Genomic DNA, 24887 nt, shown 5'->3' on the forward strand with positions numbered 1-24887 from the left:
AATGGGTGACGTATAGGAGATGGGTTTTCTAATGTGGTAATGATATCTAATAAAAAAATACCTGAAAAACAAAGTTTTTCATAAAATGGCTTTCACTATTATGAACACGAACTATGAACCCATCTGCTCTGTACTGCCATTACCAACAACACGCGTGTTCAATATATGGTGACGGGATACGGTGACTTAAGGTGACATACGATTTGTACTCCTGTGACTGTAGGCTTTCGTTTGATCTCCACTGCCCTGTTTTCAGTCAATGTGTGAGGAATGCACACATCCCTATTACACTGCAACATCAATATCTATCCATCTCCACCGAATCATAAATAATCATCTTGGGATACAAAAGTTTGGATTTTTGTTTTTAATATAATTGTTTTATTTTTCAGATAATATATTTTTAGTGTTGTACTTACTTATTGTGTATTGATACGTGTACTTAATACGGGTTAAACTGGACTCAACTGTACTGAACTTTTTGCCATCTTTTAAAATAAAGTTTTCACGAACAAAAAACAAAAAAAGTATGTGAATTTCATATAGTATAACGTATTAGTGTAAAGTAGTACAATTTCAGGCACATATGAGCGGACAAGCACATAAATCAGATAAGCGGACATACAGACAGGTGAACAGATAAATAGAGACAAGCAAGATAAACAGATAAACAAAAATAAGCAAGCAGACAGACTGATAGGCAGACAGAGACAGGCAGATAGACACATAGGCAGAGTATATATCCCAGTCATCGCTTGGCTGAATGAGAGAAACAAGTTAGTTTCCAGGAAAGAAAAACAGAAAACAGAAAGATAAACTCTCGATGGAGAAGACATGCAAGGAAAACCCCCTGGACCTGTGTGCAAGGGGTTAAACCAGTTCCTTTGGATGGCTGTGGAGGCCAGTCAACATGACAGAAGTAAATCAGATTCTGGGTTGGGGTGGAGGGGGTGAGAGAAGGCTACAGTGCAGGGTGGGGGGTAGGGGTGGTGAGGGGTGGCACGGGGGGAATATTTTGGGGGGTGCGAGCCGTGTGTCAGCTGTGGTAGGGTGTCACCAGCCAAAGCGGTCACTGTAAACTCTGTCCCTGAGCGGGAGCAGTTCTCTGGGTAAGTCCCCTGCAAAACTCACATGCACACTCATCCGTGGTGCTGTTAGAGTGATCGTTTATGACTTTTTTGCTTTGGTAAACTATAGTTTTGTGGTTACTACAGATTATATTGTCAATGGAAGTTAGCAAGGCTAGCTGTGGTAGCCTGTTGCTAGTGCATGTCACTGGTTTCCTCTCTGAAACAGAGAACCCGCTTTGAAAGGAAATGGGACACCTGATCTGTGTTGGCAAGTGTTCACAAGTGTCTGCAGAGAAAGGTGACTGTGCTGATTGTTGTTGCCTTTTTTCCCCATAAAATCCAGCTCAATCAATGATTAAAAACATGCTGAGGTCAAATTGATTTGAGAGCTCCAAGTCACATGCATGGCTCAGATGGAATGGAGCAAGTTCCAGCACGTTTCTCCGTCAGGTGGCATGTTGTGAGGAGAGTGCGGCAGACGGCCACTGTGGTGGGGGCCTTGTATTTTTGGAAGGACGTTAATGCTGGGTTGCTATGTTTAGCCAACCTTCTACATATTCCTAAACTCACAGCTCAAATTCTATAAACAGTCGCAAGGGGGCGGTGGGTCAGATATGCTGACAGAGGTCCTGCTAATTAAATACAAATGAGTTTAGTAAATTTAGCTGCGATATGTATATAGTGCTGATATGCCATATTGTTGCTAGCTTGTGACCAAAAGTAGGCCAGGTAGGGGAAGCCCTAATAGACTACAGCGTTGGAAAGGATATGTATTTTATCACCTTCTGATGTCCCGCCAGTCTCTACTCTTTGATGTCATGTAATAAAAACAGATCGGCCTGTGGTGTGATAATTGAAGCAAGGCACTCCTTCTAGAGTTATTTTGAATATGCCAAAATGTAGGTCAAACGTTTCTGTGGAGGTTTGGGATAATAATAATACTCCAGTATCTATTCATTTCAACAAGTTGTGTCTGGAATTCAGTTCAACTTTTCCCAAATATTGTCTAGTTAATTCGGTGAGTGGCATATCCATGCAAAATTCCTTAAATGTAATACAGTAAGTTATTGGTTTCATTATCGTGAAATGAGAATTTCATTCTTTTTAATAGTCAGCTTTCTTTCGGTCATTACTTCCTTTGCCTTGACAGAGTTACATTGTATGAATCATATACAGTATATGTGACATCTTACTTATGGCTTGCAGGTTTTATACATCACTTGCAAGATTTCACAAATGTTTGCCACAACAGTTAGATGTGTCACATATCTACTAAGGATATTGTGTGTGGATTTGCTGTCATATTGTACTCATACATACATTTCCAAATCATGTAACTTTTATAGACATTTTCTGAGGAGACTGCATCTGGTCATAGACATTAAGCCTACTAACATATTACTAACATATATTAAAAATGGCAATTTAGTAAATTAATAGGCTATGTTGTCTGCATGGGACATTTGTTGTCACAGACTGTACAGTGTTCCACATTAACACACTCTCTCCCTCTCTCTCTCTCTCTCTCTCTCTCTCTCTCTCTCTCACACACACACACACACACACATACACACACACACACACAAATAAAGTAACTTACTTACACACACATAACATTATTTGTTTGTCTTCCACATGGCTTTCCCCAGGCCTCTCTCCGTGTGTGTGTGTGTCTCAGACATGGCTTCCCCGTCTAACATGCTGGCCGAGGAGCAGGTGCACTGCTCCATCTGCCTGGACGTCTTCACCAACCCCGTGTCCATCCCGTGCGGCCACAACTTCTGCGTGGGCTGCATCCGCGGCTACTGGCGCACCAGCGTGCTCTACCAGTGCCCCATGTGCAAGAAGACCTTCTACAAGCAGCCCGACACCAGCATCAACACCGTGCTCCGCGAGATCGCCGAGCAGTTCAAGGACGTGCGCCGCAAGAACAGCCTGCTGCAGCAGCAGAAGGAGCTCGAGGAGCAGGAGGCGGAGGAGAAGAAGGAGGAACAACAACAAAAAGAACAACAACAACAACAACAACAGAAGCAACAACAACGGCAGCCACCACCACGACCAAAACAGCCAGAGAAAGTGCTACAACAGCAGCAACAACAACAAACACAAAAGCAAGAACAACAAGCACAACAACAACAACAACAACAGAAGACACAACAGGTGGTGCCAAAGCTGAAGAAGAAGCCGCAGGTGGAACAAGAGGAGCTGGACGTTCCTCCGCTGCCCCCTCCCCCGCCCCCGGTGGCGCCCCCTCCCGGCGAGGAGCTGCTCGCCGACATCCCCGAGCTGCTGCCGCCGCCGTGGGCCGAGGAGGTGTCGTGCGACGTGTGCACGGGCATGCGGCTGCGCGCGGTCAAGTCGTGCCTGGTGTGCCTGACGTCGTACTGCGAGGAGCACATCAAGTCGCACGGCGCCCGCTTCACCAAGCACAAGCTCATCGAGCCCGTGGCCAACCTGGAGGAGCGCATGTGCACCAAGCACGAGAGGCTGCTGGAGCTCTACTGCAAGAAGGACCAGACCATCGTCTGCGTGCTCTGCACCGAGATGGACCACCGCGCACACTACACCATACCGGTGGAGCGCGAGTGGGCCGAGAAGAAGGTCAGTGGGTGTGTGTGTGTCTGGGTGTGTGTGTGTGTGTGTGTGAGAGAGAGAGTGTGTGTGTGACTGTGTGTGTGTTTGTGTGTGTGTGTGTGTGTGTGTGTGTGTGTTTGTGTGTGTGTGTGTTTGACAATGTGTGTGTGTGTGTGTGTTTGAGAATGCGTGTGTGTGTGTGTGTGTGTGTGTGTGTGTGTGTGTGTGTATGTGTGTGTGTATGTATGTGTGTGTGTGTATGTGTGTGTGTGTGTGTGTTTGAGAATGTGTGTGTGTGTGTGTGTGTGTGTGTGTGTGTGTGTGTCCATGTTTTTATGATGCTTTCACATTTTCATTTCATTACCATCACTGCCAGAATGAGTCATTACACATAAAATGGGAATCAAAGACGTGAATCCCACATTCAGAAAGCAGGGGCAGGACTCACCACCTACACTAAACTTACCTGCACACAGATTATGTATTTTCTCACTGCAAGGAATGCAGTGCTAAAGCACAATCATACAGTGCATTCATATTTCAAGGGCATCAGATAAATAAGTACAATTTCACATAATGGTATATGCATTGTATATGTAACACCTTACTTATGTCTTGCAGTTTTTATATCACTTGCAAGATTTCATTAATGGATGCCACAGCAGTTGTTGTTTCAAATATCTACAAAGGACATTGTATGTGGATTTGCTGTCATATTGTGTACTCATACATTTTCCAAATCATGTTTTTATAGTATACACATTTTCTGAACATTACTCTCAGCAAATACTTGAGCGATTACTCCAGTGACCACAGACTCTGAATATTAGTTCATAGTGATGATGGTGGCGCTTCTCTCTCAGAGTAACCCGTCTATCTGAATATGAGTTCATAGTGATGATGGTGTTGCTTCTCTCAGAGTAACCCGTCGATCTGAATATGAGTTCGTAGTGATGATGGTGGTGCTTCTCTCTCAGAGTAACCCGTCTATCTGAATGTTAGTTTCATGTAACCGCGCCCAGTGATGATGGTGGTGCTCCTCTGTCCAACAGACCCACCTGAAAAAGGCAGAGGCTGAGGTGCTGCAGATGATCCAGGAGCGGCAGAGGAAGGTGGAGGAGATCAAGCGCTCAGTAGAGCTCAACAAAGTGAGTTCCTTCTCTAAATGCTCTCAACCCTCTTGATGCTCTCATGGACACCAGCCCCCAAACTCAAAGTCTCTGAAGAACAGTATGTACATGAACAGTGAAAGTCATGTGTTCGCTCTATTTCTGACTCAGCGCTGGGATTTGAGTGGGGGCATAAGGAAAACTAGAGCACACTATTTTAACCACACATTGCAAAGTATAGCATAGCATACTCATAGCATGGCTTAGCATAGCATAGCATAGCATAAAATAGCATAGCATAACATAGCATAAAATAGCTTAGCATAGCATTAGCATAAAATAGCATAGCTTAGTGTATTAGCATAGGAAAGAGCCTCGTAAAGGTAGGAGCAGGCTTCACTCAAGACATACATTTTTTTAGAGTGCTGACCAAAGTATAAACTATCATTGAAAACAAGAAAACAGGCCGCACTATGCATAAGCTTTCACCATTTATTCACACAGACGCGTTTCGGCGCTCTGCCTTCCTCAGTGTGTGAAAACATAGGAAAGAGCCTACCATATCAGCATGCTACATCGTAACTCTGTCCCATGTCACCCCCGTGCTCCAGTCCAGTGCGCTGCGTGAGATCGAGGACAGCATGCAGGTGTTCTCGGAGCTGGTGCGGGCGGTGCAGCGGGCCCAGGCCGAGCTGGTGCTGGCCATCGAGGAGAAGCAGCGCCAGACGGAGCGCTGGGCCCAGGGCCTCATCATGGAGCTGGAGCAGGAGATCGCCAACCTGCACAAGAGGAACTCCGACCTTGGGCACCTGGCCCGCACAGAAGACCACATCCACTTCCTACAGGTGAGACGGGCACAGGTGGACAGACAGGTGTGCAGAGTGAGTTTGAGGAGAAGGTTCTGAAATCCGATCCGAGTAATTGGCAGAAGACACATATTCCTCTTAGTTTAATTCACTTAGTTATCTATTTACTTGTACATTAGCTTTTTCCAAAATGTATTTTTGGGGCTTCTTGACCTTTATGTGGATAGGACATTAGAGAGTGACAGGAACGAGATAAATAGGGGGGGTCAGATTGGGAACTGACCGGCAGAAGGAATCGACCCAGAGTCCCCGTGGGACCTATGCTCAGGATGCTGCTGCCTGCACCATGCACAGCTCCCCTTCCCCTCTCATTGCTTCTTGACTTTAGAGGTGGACGTGTATCAGATTTATTCCTATTTGTGGATAAACCCTAGTCTGGCTATCACCATACTAAGCTCAGTCTTTTAAGATTGAACATTAGTATGGGTAGTCTGTGCTTTATTTCTACTGCACAAGAGGCGTGATCTTTCAAATTACTCTATGCTTGGATAATCCTTGAACCAGATCAGATCAACGATCCGGTGCGTCTTTTTGGATGAGCTAGTTTCTGATTGTAGCCAAAGGTTCTGGCAGGGAACAGAGGATGTAGATGTGCAGGTTTCCAGCCTGAGCTGCCGGGCGACATCCAAATTCGCCGGAAGTTCAGGCAGGGTTCACTCAGCCTAGATACACCCCACAACCTTTTTCTTCATCAGAATTTGACAACTCCTATTCTCTGTGCCGCAGAAATTTCCGGCACTTTGCACACACCCTCCCACCAAGGACTGGTCCGGGACCAGTGTCCACACGGATCAGTGTGTGGGAACCATCAGGCGCGCCGTGTCCAGACTGGAGGACACACTGGAGGAGGAAATAGAGAAATTGGCTGCTAACGGTTGGCATTCGATTCATAAAAAAAAGAACATTTCAATATTGAGCTATCATAATGATGTCAAGTAATTGTGTTTTTGTTTTGTTTTTCGTTCCAAACAGAGCTGAAGAGAGTCCAGCAGCATTTAGGTATTGTGTGTGTGTGTGTGTATGTGTGTATGTGTGTATGTGTGTATGTGTTTGTACTGTATGTGTGTGAGTGTGTGCATGGGTGCGTGCGAGCGTGTCTGCGTGCGTGCGTGCGTGTGTGTGTGCGTGTGCTTGTGTGTGGGTCTATCTGTGTGTGTGTGTGTGTGTGTCTGTGTGTGTGCGTGTGTGCGTATGTGTGTCGTACATCTCTCCCACACATTCCATCTGTCCTCCACTCTGTTTTTTCGTCTTCTCACTGCAACCCCCCTCTCTCTCCTTCTCCACCACTCTTGGCAGTTGTTCGTGTTCACGACTCTCTCCCTCTGCCACATGAGGCCTTCATCCTGTCTTTATTCCCCTTCGACCCAGTATCTACCCACTGCTATTGATGGAAACGAGCCGGTTCAATAAAATCAATCAGCCAAACTCAATGCCGCTCTGCAGACCTCGCCATAAATTAAAACAAACAAAAATGTCAGGACAGCACAGAAACCCCTTAAGGATAGACAAAGGAAGGTTCTCTGCGTTTCTGCAGTTTAGTGTCGATCTGGTGCAACCAGGCCAGGACAGATAGTGTATGAGAGGAAGAGGGACGCTGGTGCAACGCAGACGTCTTCTTTAGTATTTATTTATTTAAATGGTGTAAAACATTGATTAACGTTTCAATGTTACAAACATCTTCTCCAGAGCCCTTAAGGATGCTTTCTATGGTGATACCTGGGACAGTGGTCCCCTTATTATGGCAAGAATAGAATATAGTGACCTATAATACAACAACGAATACACCTTTGATTGTGAACATCTTATAAATTCAGCACATCAGCACAATACTTCCCTAAAAGTAATAAAAATCTCCCTCTTTTCTTCTCTAACTGTTCTCTACTTCTCTCTTTCTCACATACCACCCTTCCACTTTTCTACTTCATTTTACTCTGTCACTCTCTCTTTGTCACATTTCACTGTCTCCCCCCACTACCCTCTCTTCTACACTTCTCTGCCTCTACTGCCCTGTGAGTCCTTCATGGCGTATTTTCTGTCATTTCTCTCCCTCTCCAGTTGACGTGACCCTTGACCCCGACACCGCCAACCCGTGGCTGCAGCTGTCCGAGGACTGCCGCCAGCTGCGTCACCTGGGCTCGTGGCAGGACCTGCCGGACACGCCCGAGCGCTTCGACACGGTGGTGATCGCGCTGGGCCGCGAGCCCATCGCCGCGGGCCGCCGCTACTGGGAGGTGCAGGTGGGCGACAAGGACGACTGGTACCTGGGCGTGGCGCGCGCCTCCGTCAACCGCAAGGGCCGCATCGCCGTCAGCACCGCGCACGGCTACTGGGCGCTGGCCATGAAGAAGGGCGGCGAGTACCGCGTCTCGGCCAGCCCGCCCCTGCTCCTGGCGCCGCCCGCCAAGCTCAAGCGCGTCGGCGTCTACGTGGACTACGAGGAGGGGCAGATCTCCTTCTACGACGTGCTGGCGCGCAGCCACCTCCACACCTTCCTAGACAGCTTCCAGGAGACGCTCTACCCCTTCTTCTACCTGTACTGCTGCGACAAGGCCTCGGACACCATCGCCATCGGCCCCGCCAGCGACAAAACCCTCATCAAACAGTGCCTGGAATGAATGACGCCCCGAGACTCTGAAATCCAAAACGATTAACACTTTAACGTGCTCAACCTACTGTACTTAATGATTGAAGTTGTTTGTCTTTATATTTCTTTTATTTCATAAAGGTTGTTTTTGTTTGTTTATTGAGTAGAAATGATAATTTGATCTGTTAGAATTTGTTAAGGATGTTTTCACTGCCATGCATGGGTAAAACAGCAGTATTTATAATTGATCTTGAAATAATTTAGATGGTTTAAGATGTTGTAATTAGTGAGCTTTTGATCCTGTCAGTACATATATATATATAAATCTTTGTTTATGTTACAAAATAAAATACAGTAAATTCAGTTCAGGTCTGATATATCTCTTGTCTTAAATGGGGTGACCCAAATCCAAAACAAAAGCAAGCATTACATTAATACACAGGATTAGATGTTAAAATCCCTTGTGCCAAAATCCAAGGCAGAAACACATTAAGAAGCCCCTGTCCAAAATTAACTTAAAGAAGCAAGCTAACCACCAATCTGTCAACCAATGGTCACAAGCACAAGCCAAATGGCCAATCCTACAGCAGTATACGGTATACAGCATGTCATTGGAGTTATCAAGTGGGCACCCTCATTCACCGATGTTTCATTAAGTTAGGCCCACGACACCTCATAAAAGCTTAAATTACCATCAGGACATGACCTTGAGCGTGTGAATATCATATACTTAGTTTTCTTTGTATTTAATGCTAGCTTTAACTGCAACAAAGCATTCTGAATGGATATGAAGGCAGTTTGTAAAGAATCTAGAGCGTCTTGCATAGAGGAACCAATAGTGTATAAGATGGTATCATCAGCATACAGATGTACTTTGGCTGGATTTAGGCCTTTACCTAGATCATTAATATACAAAGAAAACAGGATTGGGCCAATAACTGACCCTTGAGGGACACCTGCTTTTATGATAAGTAGGGGTGACTGATAGTTCTCTATAGAGGCACACTGTGTCCTGCCTACTAAATAATTAGAAAACCATTGTAACACTGAATCACTGAAACCTATTGCCTTCAGTCTAAGCAGCAGTATTTTATGGTCAACTGTATCAAATGCCTTGGATAAGTCAACAAAAAGTGCACAACAAGATTTTCTTGAGTCTAAGGCAGAGATGAAATCATTTAAAACATGTTACAGCAGTTATAGTACTATGACCTTGTCTGAAGCCTGATTGGGTACAACTTAAAAGTATGACCTACTGTTCATCATAGTACAGTCAGGACCTGTGCTGTCATGGAACTCTTTGGACTAAAAGCAGTATGGATATCTGTGAGATACACTTTGGAAAACAGTATCTGTGAGTTTCAATACAGTTAATATTTAACAAAGAATTTCTCAATTGAAAAGTGACGATAATAGACTCTCATAAAGACGACACAATCTCATGCAAATTCCAATGCAAATATGATCAGGCAGAGACAAACCCAGCCCTACAGGCTTTGGCTCTTGTTTCAATAGAAATGAAACTTGGACCAGAAATATAAGCACGTCACGCAACAGAACGAGAAACGAGAAGTACCTCAGAAGACAGAAACCAAAGAGACAAGGTACCGTATCTTACTTCTCTCTCTTCTGAACATTTTTCAATTGAGCTCAAGGAGACAACACAGAGATAAACATGTCTGTAGTTTCTTATTTCAGATTATATTGCAACATACAGTATGCATATGCAAAAGATGTGTAAACAATCATTTGTTTCCTATACTGTACTACCGTGTGTCTCAAGGTTTATAGTAGCTTATCTGTATGCTGTGATTTTCTATCCATTTTAGTTCATTCCACTGTTTAAATAGTGATAGTCTGTAGTCTATTTATATTATATTTCTCAGGAAATAACTTTGAAACATTATTGGGAGAAATGGAATAGGTTGTATTTATCTGAAGAAGAAATGTTCTTTGGGAGAAGCTAAGGACGAATCCGATCAAAGATCAAATCAAATATAGGCTAAGACTTGTTATAAAACTATAACATGACCAGATGATTCAACGAATGTTGAAGTCAATTATTATACAACCCGTACCACTCGTAAAACCAGTCTGCAATCCTGTCTTTTTTCTCCTGCACAGATCAGATAATCATCTCCTAGTTCGGGTATCACAGGACAAGTACACCTCCACCAGGCAAGAAAAGAAAAGAAAAGAAAAGAAAAGAAACGAAACGAAACGAAACGAAACGAAACGAAACGAAACGAAACGAAACGAAACGAAACGAAGCGAAACAAAGCAAAAAATTGACTGCGGAAATGGCCTGTGCTTCGCCTGTACTCCCCTCCCTGGACCCCTCCAAGAAAGACCACCAGCACCTGCATTGCTCCATCTGCCTGGACCTCTACACAGACCCAGTGACGACGGTGTGTGGCCACACCTTCTGTCTCAGCTGCTTGGACCGCAACCGGCTTCACAACGACATCACGTGCCCGCTGTGTAAGAGCTTCCTGAGCGGCAGCGGGCAGATGAAGGTCACCGTGGTGCTGAAGGCTCTGGTGGCGGAGGAAGTGGAGGCGCTGCGGAGTGTGCAGGCCAATGCCTATTGCGAGTCACCGGGCGAGGTGCCGTGCGACCTGTGCCCGGCGAGCAGGAGGCTGCGGGCGGTCAAGTCCTGCCTGGTGTGCCTGAGCTCGTACTGCGGCGCGCACCTGAGGCCGCACGCGGACCGGCCGAGGCTCAAGGGGCACAAGCTGGTGGCGCCGCTGTCCGATCTGGACCAGAGGGCCTGCTTGACTCACGGGCGGGCGCTGGAGCTGTACCGGACCAAGGGCAAGGGCAAGGACAGGGCCTGCCTCTGCGCTATGTGTGTGGAGGAGGGAGATGTGGTCATCCCAATGGAAACGGCCCGGGACAGGAAGAAGGTATGGGGGGGATGCCGTGATTCAACTGCATCTATGGGCCTTTCTCATTCGTCTTTTTATCTATCCTCCCTTCCTTCCTTCCTTCCTCAGTCCTCCAGCTCGTTCCCTCTGATCAATAAAGAACACCGGATAGACTATCCCATTGTTGCCACCCCATCATTCTTTATCTAGATCAGTGGGAACCGAGGAAGGAAGGGGGTATAGATAAAAAGACGAATGAGAAGGGCCCTGTGTCGTATCTTGACTTGACATTAGGTTGATGTGCTAAGTTTAAGTTATTCTCTCTTTCTCTCTCTCTCTCTCTGTGTGTGTGTGTGTGTGTGTGTGTGTGTGTGTGTCTATATTTAGTCTGAGTGGGGGAAAATCAAGAGCGACATTAAAGAGAAAATCCAGGAGAGGGGAAATAAACTGAAAGAGTTTCAGAACTTGGCTCTGGACTGTAAGGTAATGGAAAATATGACAAACTATATTGAGATCTGATCAGACGTGTAAGACAAAATATCAGATATTCATGTATGTTTTGCGCAACTGCTCACTTCACGACTAAATACTCACTTGTGTTGAGTAATTTACATCCAAAGCTAGTTAAAATAATAATGCTTAACCACATTTAAATCCATTAGCAGCATACAGAAGTGTATGTACTGTTTTGCAGTGACTTAGTCTCACGGTGGAACCTGCTGTTTTGCAGACTCAGATAGAGGCAGAGATGAAGGAGCTGAAGGGGGTGTTTGTGGAGGTCATGAAGGCCGTGAGGAGGGCTGAGGAGGAGGCGCTCGGGCCTCTAGAGGAGAGGAGGAGGAGGGTGGACGAGGAAGAGCAGGAGCTGCGGCGGGAGCTGGAGGAGGAGATCGGGAAACTTGATGACATCGTGACGGGGCTGAGAAAGTTGGAGGACGAAGAGGATCACATTCAGTTTATTCAGGTCAGCACACATGCCATGATGGGACAGGTTTAAACTGATCCACAATATTATTATTTTTTTCCATCTCATTTGGAGACCCTTTTAGACCCTTCATTTGTGTGGTTATGCTTTCAAGAATAAGTTTGAAGTGAATATTGAATTGAACTGTTTTATGGTAAAATGCTCTTTATTCAGCATAATATGAACAGGATGTTTAACCTTGAGACGTGAATGCAAAGACAACTGACTGAAAGGGTACATAAATCATGTTTTAATTCACGGACTAACTTGCCAGACAGCCACTCTCAGCCATGTGTGAAAGGCTGAAATAGGGGATAGGACCACAGTAACTGGGTAATAGCCTACAGTACTTCATGCTAAATACCGACCACTACTTCCATTCCCGTCTCCAGAGCTGTCCTTCAGACCCTGTCCCGAAAGGAATCAGGGACTGGACAGATGTTACTATGGATACAGACCTCAGTTTGGGTAGTTTGAGGAATATCCAGGTGACCATGACGGCAGAGATAGAGGCTGAGCTTGAGAAGCTAACAACTCTGGGTAATATGAATTTCCACTTCCTCTTTTTTTTAAAAGATATTTTGAATGTGTGTAAAGGTAAATGTATGTGTCTTGTAATATATCCTTCTCCAACTAGCTCTATTGTAATCCTGTACTTTGCTCTTTGCTTGGCAGAGATGAGCAGAATCCAGAAGTTTCTTGGTGAGTTGTCATTCCTTAGAGTGTATACAAATATTCATATTCTGTGGGAAAACCTTCAGCTAAGTTAATTACAGTGCATGAAAATGCACTGTACTGTTCTTCCTTTTCTTCTTATTACAGTGCATGAAAATGCACTGTACTGTTCTTCCTAGGCTTCTTCTTCTTCTTCTTCTTATTATTCCGCTTACCAAATTCATTTTTTCTATTCAGCTTGAACCGTTTAACCTAGAAACTTCATTCAAACGTTGTAACGTAGGTCTTCAATAGGGGCATGCTGCTAAGTATTTTTCAACTTTGTAACTTTTATACTTTTTAAACTATAAATTAAAAACTATTAAAAATTTCCCCATAGACTTAACATTGGCCTCTATGACATCACAGTCGGGTCGTTAAGCAATTAGAATCTTATGCCAGGTGGCCAGCCCCACCTGCAGCAGCCCTCTCTCTCTCAGGCTTTAAGCATACAACTCTCTGTGAAGACTACATATCCTGTTAACCTGTTTCGTCTTTCCACAACCGTTTCAAAATAAAAGTCCTCACTGCAATAATACACTATTAAATCATTTAACCATTGAAACTACTCAACTATTTAACTGTTCAACCATTCCAACGGTCAGTTATCATCAACTATGCCTCCAGTCAACTACATGAGACCTCCATGTAGCTGGCAACCAACATAGCAACCATCAAAATTAAGCGTTTATGACCGTTTCCATAGCAACCAACATGATTTTACTACAGTAACTTCTTTATTCCTGATAGTGGCAGCCATGGATACCCTATCAACAAATGTTTCAAAATAAAAGTCCTCAGTAGCAAGTTAGCTAGTTAGCATGGTTAGCATCGTTAGCATTTTTAGCATAGCTGCTAGAAATGATTAGCTAAGTTAGCTAATCAACCTAGTTAGCATTGCTAACATAGTTAGCATTGTTAGCATAGTTAGCATTTTTAGCATAACTGCTAGAAATGATTAGCTAAGTTAGCTAATCAACCTGGTTGGCATTGTTAGCATAGTTGACATTGTTAACGTAGTTAGCATTTTTAACATAACTGCTAGAAATGATTAGCTAAGTTAGCTAATCAACCTGGTTAGCATAGTTAGCATAGTTAGCATTTTTAGCATAACTGATAGAAATCATTAGCTAGGTTAGCTAATCAACCTGGTTAACATTGCTAGCATAGTTAGCATTGTTAGCATAGTTAACATTTTTAACATTTTTGTTAGAAATCATTAGTTAAGTTAGCTGATCAACCTGGTTAGCATTGTTAACATAGTTAGCATTGTTAACATTTTTACCATAACTGTTAGAAATCATTAGCTTAGTAAACCAATCAACCTGGTTATCATTGTTAACATTTTAACATACCTTTTAGAAATCATTAGATAAGTTACAACTGGAATGTTTAACCTTTAAACTGTCTACCTTCACACATTAACTCTCTTTAAACTATGCAACCACCATGTTTACCCTAGCTACACCTTAGTAACCATATCTACATTATCTATCTATCTATATATTTTTGCATTTTCATGCACTGGTAATTCCTTGGAATTGCATTTCTAGTTACAGTGCATGAAAATGCACTGTACTGTTCTTCCTAGGTTTCTTATTATTACAGTGCATGAAAATGCACTGTACTGTTCTTCCTCGGTCTTCTTCTTCTTCTTCTTCTTCTTCTTCTTATTATTACAGTGCATGAAAATGCACTGTACTGTTCTTCCAAAGTCTTCTTATTATTCTTCTTCTAACGCACGCAATTCAGCTTCAACCGCTTAACGTAGAAACTCCATTCAAACTATGTCGCGTAGGTCTTACTTACGCGATGTGTGCTTTGTATTTTTCAACTTTGTAACTTTTATACTTTTTAAACTATTAGTTAAAAACTATTACAATTTCCCCCATAGACTTAACATTGCTCATTATGACATCACGGCAGCAATTAGAATCTTACGCCAGCTGGTCAGCCACCTGCAGCCAACTGTCAGTTTCTCTCAGGCTCCTCTCTGAAGACTACATATTCTGTTCCCCTGTATCCTCTGCGCACAACAGTATCAAAATAAGTCCTCCTAATTCCATCCAACTTTATATCCATTCATCTTCTTCAAACCATTCACTCATCCACCCATTCTAAACAGTCTGCCTATCAACAACATCAATTAGACGCTCTACATTGAACTTTTAAACAATCTACTCTGTCTCAGGCTGGCTCTCTTAAGACTAGCCAGTTAAATTGATTACACCTGTATCTGTATCCACTACTCTCAGTAGAGAGCTGTGTCTCTCCATTCTACAAGAATATAAGGCACATTCCATCCAACATTCTATCCATTCATCTTCTTCAGACCATTCACTCATCCACCCATTAAACTGTCTATCAACATCTATTAAACAATCTGTCTATCAACATCCATTAAACTCTCTGTCCATCAACATTAATTAGACTATCTACATTCAACTTTTAAATTATTTACTCTGTCTCAGGCTTTAAGAGTAGGCTACTCTGGCTCTCTTAAGACTAGCCAGTTAAATTGATTACACCTGTGTCAACTACTCTCAGAGAGCTGTATCAGTGTCTCTCTTAACAAGAATATAAGGCACATTCCATCCAACCTTCTATCCATTCATCTTCTTCAGACCATTCACTCATCCACCCATTAAACTGTCAATCAATATCTATTAAACAATCTGCCTATCAACATCCATTAAACATTCTATCTATCAACATTAATTAGACTATCTACATACAACTTTTAAAGTATTTACTGTGGGTCCCTCTCAAGCAGCGTTTATATGTCCTCCCTCGCCCCTCGATCCTCAATGATCTACATAAAGAAAGATAGAAGAAGGGCTAGACTATCCCATTGTTGCCGCTCCATCATTCTTTATGTAGATCAGTGAGGAGCGAGAGAGGACGCGTAAACGCTATGAGAGGCACCTTCTGTCTCAGGCTTTAAGCATACAATCTCATTAAGACTACAGATCCTGTTTCACTACTTCCTCTGTCCACAACTGTTTCAAAATAAAGGTCCTCACTGCAATAATACACTATTAAATCATTTAACCATTGAAACTACTCAACTATTGAACTGTTCAACCATTCCAACTGTCAGTTATCATCCACTATGCCTCCAGTCAACTACATGAAACCTCCATGTACCTAGCAACCAACATAGCAACCATTAAAATGAAGTGTTTATGACCGTTTCCATAGCAACCAACATGTTTATACTGCAGTAACTTCTTGTTTCCTGATAGTGGCCACCATGGATACCCTAGCAACAAATGTTTCAAAATAAAAGTCCTCACTAGCAAGTTAGCTAGTTAGCATGGTTAGCATAGTTAACATTGTTAGCATAGTTAGCATTTTTAAACATAACTGCAAAAAATCATCAACTAAGTTAGCTAATCAACCTGGTTAGCATTGTTAGCAAATTTAGCATTGTTAACATAGTTAGCATTTTTAGCATTACTGCTAGAAATCATTGGTTAAGTTAGCTAATCAACCTGGTTAGCATTGTTAGTAAAGTTAGCATTGCTAGCATAATAAGCATTTTTAGCGTAACTGCTAGAAATCATTAGCTAAGTTAGCTAATCAACATTTTAACATGAATAGAAATCATTAGTTAAGTTAGAACTGGAACGTTTCATCTTTAAACTGTCTACCTTCACACTATCAACTCTCTGTAATTTATGCAACCACCATGTTTACCCTAGCTACACCTTAGTAACCATATCTACATTATCTATCTATTTTTGCATTTTCATGCACTGGTAATTCCTTGGAATTGCATTTCTAGTTCTTCTTCTAACGCACGCAATTCAGCTTCAACCGCTTAACGTAGAAACTCCATTCAAATTTTGACGCGTAGGTCTTACTTACGCGATGTGGGCTTTGTATTTTTCAACTTTGTAACTTTTATACTTTTTAAACTATTAGTTAAAAACTATTACAATTTCCCCCATAGACTTAACATGGCTCATTATGACATCACGGCAGCAATTAGAATGTTACCCCAGCTGGTCAGCCACCTGGGCACCAACTGTCAGTTTCTCTCAGGCTTTACAATCTCTCTGAAGACTTCTGTTCTGTTCCCCTGTATCCTCTGCGCACAACAGTATCAAAATAAGTCCTCCTAATTCCATTCAACTTTATATCCATTCATCTTCTTCAAACCATTCACTCATCCACCCATTCTAAACAGTCTGCCTATCAACATCAATTAGACGCTCTACATTCAACTTTTAAACAATCTACTCTGTCTCAGGCTGACTAGCCAGTTAAATTGATTACACCTGTATCTGTATCCACTACTCTCAGTAGAGAGCTGTGTCTCTCCATTCTACAAGAATATAAGGCACATTCCATCCAACATTCTATCCATTCATCTTCTTCAGACCATTCACTCATCCACCCATTAAACTGTCTATCACTGTCTATTACTAGGTTGCCTAGTAACGGGAATGCTGGCGAGTTTGACGCCGCTCTGGCTGGCTTGTTTACTTTCAGTATTTTTACTATTTCTCATTATTATATTAATAATTTTATTTGATTTCCATACTCAGTTCAGTAGTTAAGTCCAATAGTTGTATATATCTACGCATTTCATAATATCTCCGCCGTAATTAGTTTATTTTTGCGGAGTTGGAGTCTGACATCCTACGCTTGACCGGAAAATGCAACTGAAGTTCCAGTAGACCTACAGTACAGCCCACTTCTTACACACTTCTTCATGCATAAGCAACAGCTGCTGGAGCAAGGATGAGGAAATATTCGATAAGTGAACTTTACCGGCTATGGGGGAATTATGCGCCTTCTGCGGAGCTTCTGTGTCAACGCGACATTCTCCGACGTCCGAAGTATGTCCACCGAGGATCTCGTCGCAACAAAATCTACACGGCTAAGGGAGGCAAATCAATCCCATGTCTCTGGACTGCTGATCGTGGTCGTTTGAAGCCTGATAGACGAGTTGACCATACTGTGCTTGCCCGTCTGCCCAGATCGGATGTGCACAGTCCGTCAAACCGACTGAAAGCTGGGCTATTCAACATACGATCGCTCACCAACAAAGCTTCTCTTGTCAGCGACTTCATTATGGATCATAAACTGGACTTTCTATGTCTCACGGAAACCTGGCAGCAGAGCAATGATTTCTTCCACCTGAACCAAGCAGTCCCGCATGGATTTGTTTACATCTGTAAATCCCGCTCATCCGGGAGGGGAGGTGGTCTCGCACTGCTCTATCGCGAGAATATGAAACTGACACCACTCTCTGTGCCTGATCACACCTCTTTTGAACTGCTGGCTGTTCAGATCAAAGGACCTACACCCACCATCATTGCGGTATTGTACAGACCTCCTAAACTATCAAACACATTTATTCCTGAACTTTCAACTGTTCTTACTGCTTTGAATGCAATGTCTCCTAATGTCATCCTGATGGGGGATTTTAATATACACATGGACAATTGTTCTAATGCATTCACAAAAGATTTTATGGATATGCTTGACTCCTTTGGCATCACACAACATGTTAACTGTCCAACCCACAGCAAAGGACATATTTTAGATCTGGTCTGTTGCTCTGGTATCAAGCCTGGCAATGTCAGTACTGCTGAACTACCCATCTCTGATCACAAAGCTGTACTGTTTGACATCTATCTTCCTGTCATGAAGTCCAAGGTTCAGCGTGTGATGTCATATCGCAACATCAAAAAGGTGGAACCTGAGGAACTCACTTCTCTAATTGCCACTTATCCCTCACCTGCTCTGAATAGTTCATTAGGGGATTTAGTTGACCACTATAATGAATGTTTGTATACAGCACTTGACAAAGTTGCTCCTATGAAGACGCGCACTGTTTCATTTGTGCACTCCGCTCCTTGGTTTACGCCAGAACTTCGGCATATGAAATCCTTGGGCCGACGCTTGGAGCGGCTGTCAAAAAAGACTGGTCTTACTGTGCATAAAGACATGTACTCTGAACACGTACATGAGTATAAAAATGCTCTCTGTGCTGCAAAAAGATCATACTATGCAAAGATAATCAGTCAAGGAAACACCAGGACCCTCTTTTCCACTGTTACTGGTCTTCTTAAGCCACCTGATAACATCACCCATCAAGAACTCTCTGATGAACGCTGCTCAGCCTTCTTGAACTTTTTTAATACCAAAATTGAGGCAATCCATCAGCAATTAGAATGTTCAATTAATCAGCTGAACCATCCATACTCACAGTGCACCCTGGGCTCATCTTACAACAATGAACTCTGTGAATTCAGTCTCCCTACTGAAAGTGCCATCTGTGGCCTCATCAAAAAGTGCAATTCCTCCACCTGTCAGCTGGACCCTCTTCCAACAAGCCTGGTTAAGAGTTGCCTGCCATCTATTGCTCCGATGATTACATCAATTCTGACCACCTCTCTTCTCTCTGGCACTGTACCATCTGCCTTTAAAACAGCTATTGTCAGACCAACGCTGAAAAAACCTGGATTGGATTCTAACAACTTCAACAACTACAGGCCTATATCTAACTTGCCCTTTCTCTCCAAAGTGCTTGAGAAAATAGTGGCGACTCAACTCCAGGATCACCTGAAGGACAATGATCTCTTTGAGCCATTCCAATCTGGATTTCGTCCTATGCACAGTACTGAAACGGCCATGGTTAAGATTACTAATGATCTCCTCTGTGCAGCTGATGATGGACTTATTTCCATTCTGATTCTCCTTGATCTCAGCGCAGCCTTTGATACCATCTCTCACCATGTTCTACTGGAACGTTTAGCTAATATCGGAGTGCGTGGCAGTGCTCACCAGTGGTTCACCTCCTATCTCTCTGGTAGGACACAGTGCGTACAAATGATGAGCTGCAAGTCTGAGAGTACTGCTGTGACAAGAGGGGTGCCCCAGGGATCTGTGTTGGGCCCTCTGTTGTTCATTATCTACCTTCTTCCACTTGGCACTATCCTCAGGAAACATGATGTTCAATTTCACTGCTATGCTGATGACACCCAGCTTTACTTTTCAGTGAAACCTACTGCCACCCTTCCGCCAGCTGCACTTACTGCCTGCCTCCATGACATCAACGTGTGGATGACACAAAATTACCTGAAGCTGAATAGCAGTAAGACTGAGTTGCTACTGGTTGGCTCCAAATCAGCTCTTACTAAGATGGAACCTATCACCATCTGTGTAGATGGCAGCACCATCCCTTGTTCCAAACAGGTCAAGAGCCTTGGTGTCATACTGGACAATACCATCTCGTTCAATGCACACATTAACACCATATCAAGAAATGCCTTTTTCCATCTAAGGAACATTGCACGGCTCCGCCCAGCACTCACCCAGCAGAGTGCAGAAGTCCTAGTCAATGCGTATGTGACTTCCCGCCTGGACTACTGCAACTCAATCTTGTCTGGAATTCCAAATAAGCTACTTCACCGGCTCCAACTCATCCAGAACTCTGCAGCGCGGATTATAACATGCTCCAAATCCACCAGCCATATAACACCATCGCTCATGCAGCTGCACTGGCTTCCAGTTGCCTTCAGAATAAATTTCAAGGTCCTGCTCCTGGCATACAAGTCCCTAAACAACAGCGCCCCTACCTACCTCACTGACCTACTGGAAGTGTACACTCCTGCCCGCCCTCTGAGATCCTCCTCAGCAGGCCTGCTACGTGTCCCTGATGTGAACCTCTGCACTCTGGGAGAGAGGGCTTTCAGCTACATTGCCCCCAAGCTATGGAATTCATTGCCAGACTACATCAGACACTCTGACTCAATCACTGTCTTTAAAAGTAGACTGAAAACATTTTTCTTCAAAAAAGCTTATGGACTGGCTAACTGACTTTAACATTTAACATTTTTCTTTTCTTTTTATTTCTATGTGATGATTTTGCAACCCTGTAAAGTGACCTTGGGTGTCTTGAAAGGCGCTTTAAATAAAATGTATTATTATTATTATTATTATTATTATCAACATCTATTAAACAATCTGTCTATCAACATCCATTAAACTCTCTGTCTATCAACATTAATTAGACTATCTACATTCAACTTTTAAATTATTTACTCTGTCTCAGGCTTTAAGAGTAGGCTACTCTGGCTCTCTTAAGACTAGCCAGTTAAATTGATTACACCTGTGTCAACTACTCTCAGAGAGCTGTATCAGTGTCTCTCTTAACAAGAATATAAGGCACATTCCATCCAACCTTCTATCCATTCATCTTCTTCAGACCATTCACTCATCCACCCATTAAACTGTCAATCAATATCTATTAAACAATCTGCCTATCAACATCCATTAAACATTCTGTCTATCAACATTAATTAGACTATCTACATACAACTTTTAAAGTATTTACTGTGGGTCCCTCTCAAGCAGCGTTTATATGTCCTCCCTCGCTCCTCGATCCTCAATGATCTACATAAAGAAAGATAGAAGAAGGGCTAGACTATCCCATTGTTGCCGCTCCATCATTCTTTATGTAGATCAGTGAGGAGCGAGAGAGGACGCGTAAACGCTATATGAGAGGCACCTTCTGTCTTAGGCTTTAAGCATACAATCTCATTAAGACTACAGATCCTGTTTCACTACGTCCTCTGTCCACAACTGTTTCAAAATAAAGGTCCTCACTGCAATAATACACTATTAAATCATTTAACCATTGAAACTACTCAACTATTGAACTGTTCAACCATTCCAACTGTCAGTTATCATCCACTATGCCTCCAGTCAACTACATGAAACCTCCATGTACCTAGCAACCAACATAGCAACCATTAAAATTAAGCGTTTATGACTGTTTCCATAGCAACCAACATGATTATACTGCAGTAACTTCTTGTTTCCTGATAGTGGCCACCATGGATACCCTAGCAACAAATGTTTCAAAATAAAAGTCCTCACTAGCAAGTTAGCTAGTTAGCATGGTTAGCATTGTTAGCATAGTTAACATTTTTAGTATAACTGCAAAAAATCATCAACTAAGTTAGCTAATCAACCTGGTTAGCATTGTTAGCAAATTTAGCATTGTTAGCATTTTTAGCATTACTGCTAGAAATCATCGGTTAAGTTAGCTAATCAACCTGGTTAGCATTGTTAGTAAAGTTAGCATTGCTAGCATAATAAGCATTTTTAGCGTAACTGCTAGAAATCATTAGCTAAGTTAGCTAATCAACATTTTAACATGAATAGAAATCATTACTTAAGTTAGAACTGGAACGTTTCATCTTTAAAACGTCTACCTTCACACTATCAACTCTCTGTAAACTATGCAACCACCATGTTTACCCTAGCTACACCTTAGTAACCATATCTACATTATCTATCTATTTTTGCATTTTCATGCACTGGTAATTCCTTGGAATTGCATTTCTAGTTATTATTACAGTGCATGAAAATGCACTGTACTGTTCTTCCTAGGCTTCAACTTCAACTTCAACTTTTTATTCTTCTTCTTCTAACGCACGCAATTCAGCTTGAACCGTTTAACGTAGAAACTTCATTCAAACTGTGTTACGTAGGTCTTACTTACGCGAGGTGTGCTTTCTATTTTTCAACTTTGTAACATTTATACTTTTTAAACTATTAGTTAAAAACTATTACAATTTCCCCCATAGACTTAACATTGCTCATTATGACATCACGGCAGCAATTAGAATCTTATGCCAGGTGGCCGGCCACCTGGGCACCAACTGTCAGTTTCTCTGGCTTTAAGCATACAGTCTCTTAGAAGACTATATATCCTGTTAACTGTTTCCTCTGTCCACAACTGTTTCAAAATAAAAGTCCTCACAGCAATAATACACTATTAAATCATTTAACCATTGAAACTACTCAACTATTGAACTGTTCAACCATTCCAACTGTCAGTTATCATCCACTATGCTTCAAGTAAACTACATGAAACCTCCATGTACCTAGCAACCAACATAGCAACCATTAAAATTAAGTGTTTATGACCGTTTCCATAGCAACCAACATGATTATACTGCAGTAACTTCTTGTTTCCTGATAGTGGCCACCATGGATACCCTAGCAACAAATGTTTCAAAATAAAAGTCCTCACTAGCAAGTTAGCTAGTTAGCATGGTTAGCATAGTTAGCATAGTTAGCATTTTTTAGCATAACTGCAAAAAATCATCAACTAAGTTATCTAATCAACCTGGTTAGCATTGTTAGCACATTTAGCATTGTTAGCATTTTTAACATTACTGCTAGAAATCATCAGTTAAGTTAGCTAATCAAGCTGGTTAGCATTGTTAGTAAAGTTAGCATTGCTAGCATAATTAGCATTTTTAGCGTAACTGCTAGAAATCATTAGCTAAGTTAGCTAATCAACATTTTAACATGAATAGAAATCATTAGTTAAGTTAGAACTGGAATGTTTCATCTTTAAACTGTCTACCTTCACACTATCAACTCTCTGTACACAATGCAACCACCATGTTTACCCTAGCTACACATTAGTAACCATATCTACATTATCTATCTATTTTTGCACTTTCATGCACTGGTAATTCCTTGGAATTGCATTTCTAGTTCTTCTTCTAACGCACGCAATTCAGCTTCAACCGCTTAACGTAGAAACTCCATTCAAATTTTGACGCGTAGGTCTTACTTACGCGATGTGGGCTTTGTATTTTTCAACTTTGTAACTTTTATACTTTTTAAACTATTAGTTAAAAACTATTACAATTTCCCCCATAGACTTAACATGGCTCATTATGACATCACTGCAGCAATTAGAATCTTACGCCAGGTGGCCAGCCACCTGGGCACCAACTGTCAGTTTCTCTCAGGCTCCTCTCTGAAGACTACATATTCTGTTCCCCTGTATCCTCTGCGCACAACAGTATCAAAATAAGTCCTCCTAATTCCATCCAACTTTATATCCATTCATCTTCTTCAAACCATTCACTCATCCACCCATTCTAAACAGTCTGCCTATCAACATCAATTAGACGCTCTACATTGAACTTTTAAACAATCTACTCTGTCTCAGGCTGGCTCTCTTAAGACTAGCCAGTTAAATTGATTACACCTGTATCTGTATCCACTACTCTCAGTAGAGAGCTGTGTCTCTCCATTCTACAAGAATATAAGGCACATTCCATCCAACATTCTATCCATTCATCTTCTTCAGACCATTCACTCATCCACCCATTAAACTGTCTATCAACATGTATTAAACAATCTGTCTATCAACATCCATTAAACTCTCTGTCTATCAACATTAATTAGACTATCTACATTCAACTTTTAAATTATTTACTCTGTCTCAGGCTTTAAGAGTACTCTGGCTCTCTTAAGACTAGCCAGGTAAATTGATTACACCTGTGTCAAATATTCTCAAAGAGCTGTATCAGTGTCTCTCTTAACAAGAATATAAGGCACATTCCATCCAACCTTCTATCCATTCATCTTCTTCTGACCATTTACTCATCCACCCATTAAACTGTATCATTAAACTGTATCAATATCTATTAAACAATCTGCCTATCAACATCCATTAAACATTCTGTCTATCAACATTAATTAGACTATCTACATACAACTTTTAAAGTATTTACTGTGGGTCCCTCTCAAGCAGCGTTTATATGTCCTCCCTCGCTCCTCGATCCTCAATGATCTACATAAAGAAAGATAGAAGAAGGGCTAGACTATCCCATTGTTGCCGCTCCATCATTCTTTATGTAGATCAGTGAGGAGCGAGAGAGGACGCGTAAACACTATATGAGAGGCACCTTCTGTCTCAGGCTTTAAGCATACAATCTCATTAAGACTACAGATCCTGTTTCACTACTTCCTCTGTCCACAACTGTTTCAAAATAAAGGTCCTCACTGCAATAATACACTATTAAATCATTTAACCATTGAAACTACTCAACTATTGAACTGTTCAACCATTCCAACTGTCAGTTATCATCCACTATGCCTCCAGTCAACTACATGAAACCTCCATGTACCTAGCAACCAACATAGCAACCATTAAAATTAAGTGTTTATGACCGTTTCCATAGCAACCAACATGATTGTACTGCAGTAACTTCTTGTTTCCTGATAGTGGCCACCATGGATACCCTAGCAACAAATGTTTCAAAATAAAAGTCCTCACTAGCAAGTTAGCTAGTTAGCATGGTTAGCA

At 42.2% G+C, this 24887-nt stretch overlaps 3 protein-coding genes across 5 annotated transcripts in view; all 3 read left to right on the forward strand.

Moving 5' to 3' along the window:
• The window catches only part of btr12 (bloodthirsty-related gene family, member 12), a 12931-nt gene extending 12418 nt beyond the window's left edge, over positions 1–513 (forward strand). Inside the window, exon 8 of the mRNA XM_062516670.1 lies at positions 1–513. This exon is cut by the window's left edge and continues 746 nt beyond it. The gene's annotated coding sequence lies outside the window, so the exon portion shown is untranslated.
• A 532-nt stretch (positions 514–1045) lies between these two features.
• On the forward strand, positions 1046–8567 carry si:dkey-46i9.6 (E3 ubiquitin-protein ligase TRIM58). The gene is made up of 7 exons (XM_062516205.1): positions 1046–1109; positions 2720–3671; positions 4697–4792; positions 5365–5598; positions 6346–6493; positions 6592–6618; positions 7675–8567. The coding sequence occupies exons 2-7, from the start codon at positions 2751–2753 to the stop codon at positions 8232–8234; spliced, it is 1986 nt and encodes a 661-aa protein (XP_062372189.1). The 5' UTR covers positions 1046–1109; positions 2720–2750; the 3' UTR covers positions 8235–8567.
• Positions 8568–9733: 1166 nt separating this feature from the next.
• Positions 9734–24887, forward strand: part of LOC134059946 (E3 ubiquitin-protein ligase TRIM39-like) — a 33708-nt gene continuing 18554 nt past the window's right edge. For all 3 annotated transcript variants that reach the window (XR_009935096.1, XR_009935095.1, XM_062516503.1), the window contains exons 1-6: positions 9734–9807; positions 10328–11109; positions 11458–11553; positions 11801–12034; positions 12427–12574; positions 12710–12736. Coding sequence is in view for 1 of the 3 variants with exons in the window: in XM_062516503.1 (XP_062372487.1) it covers positions 10504–11109; positions 11458–11553; positions 11801–12034; positions 12427–12574; positions 12710–12736 (1111 nt within the window). In the remaining 2 variants the exon portion in view is untranslated. The remainder of the gene's footprint in view (positions 9808–10327; positions 11110–11457; positions 11554–11800; positions 12035–12426; positions 12575–12709; positions 12737–24887) is intronic.

The sequence above is a fragment of the Sardina pilchardus genome, chromosome 16 (assembly GCF_963854185.1).
Source record: "Sardina pilchardus chromosome 16, fSarPil1.1, whole genome shotgun sequence".
In the NCBI taxonomy this organism is placed as follows: domain Eukaryota; kingdom Metazoa; phylum Chordata; class Actinopteri; order Clupeiformes; family Clupeidae; genus Sardina; species Sardina pilchardus.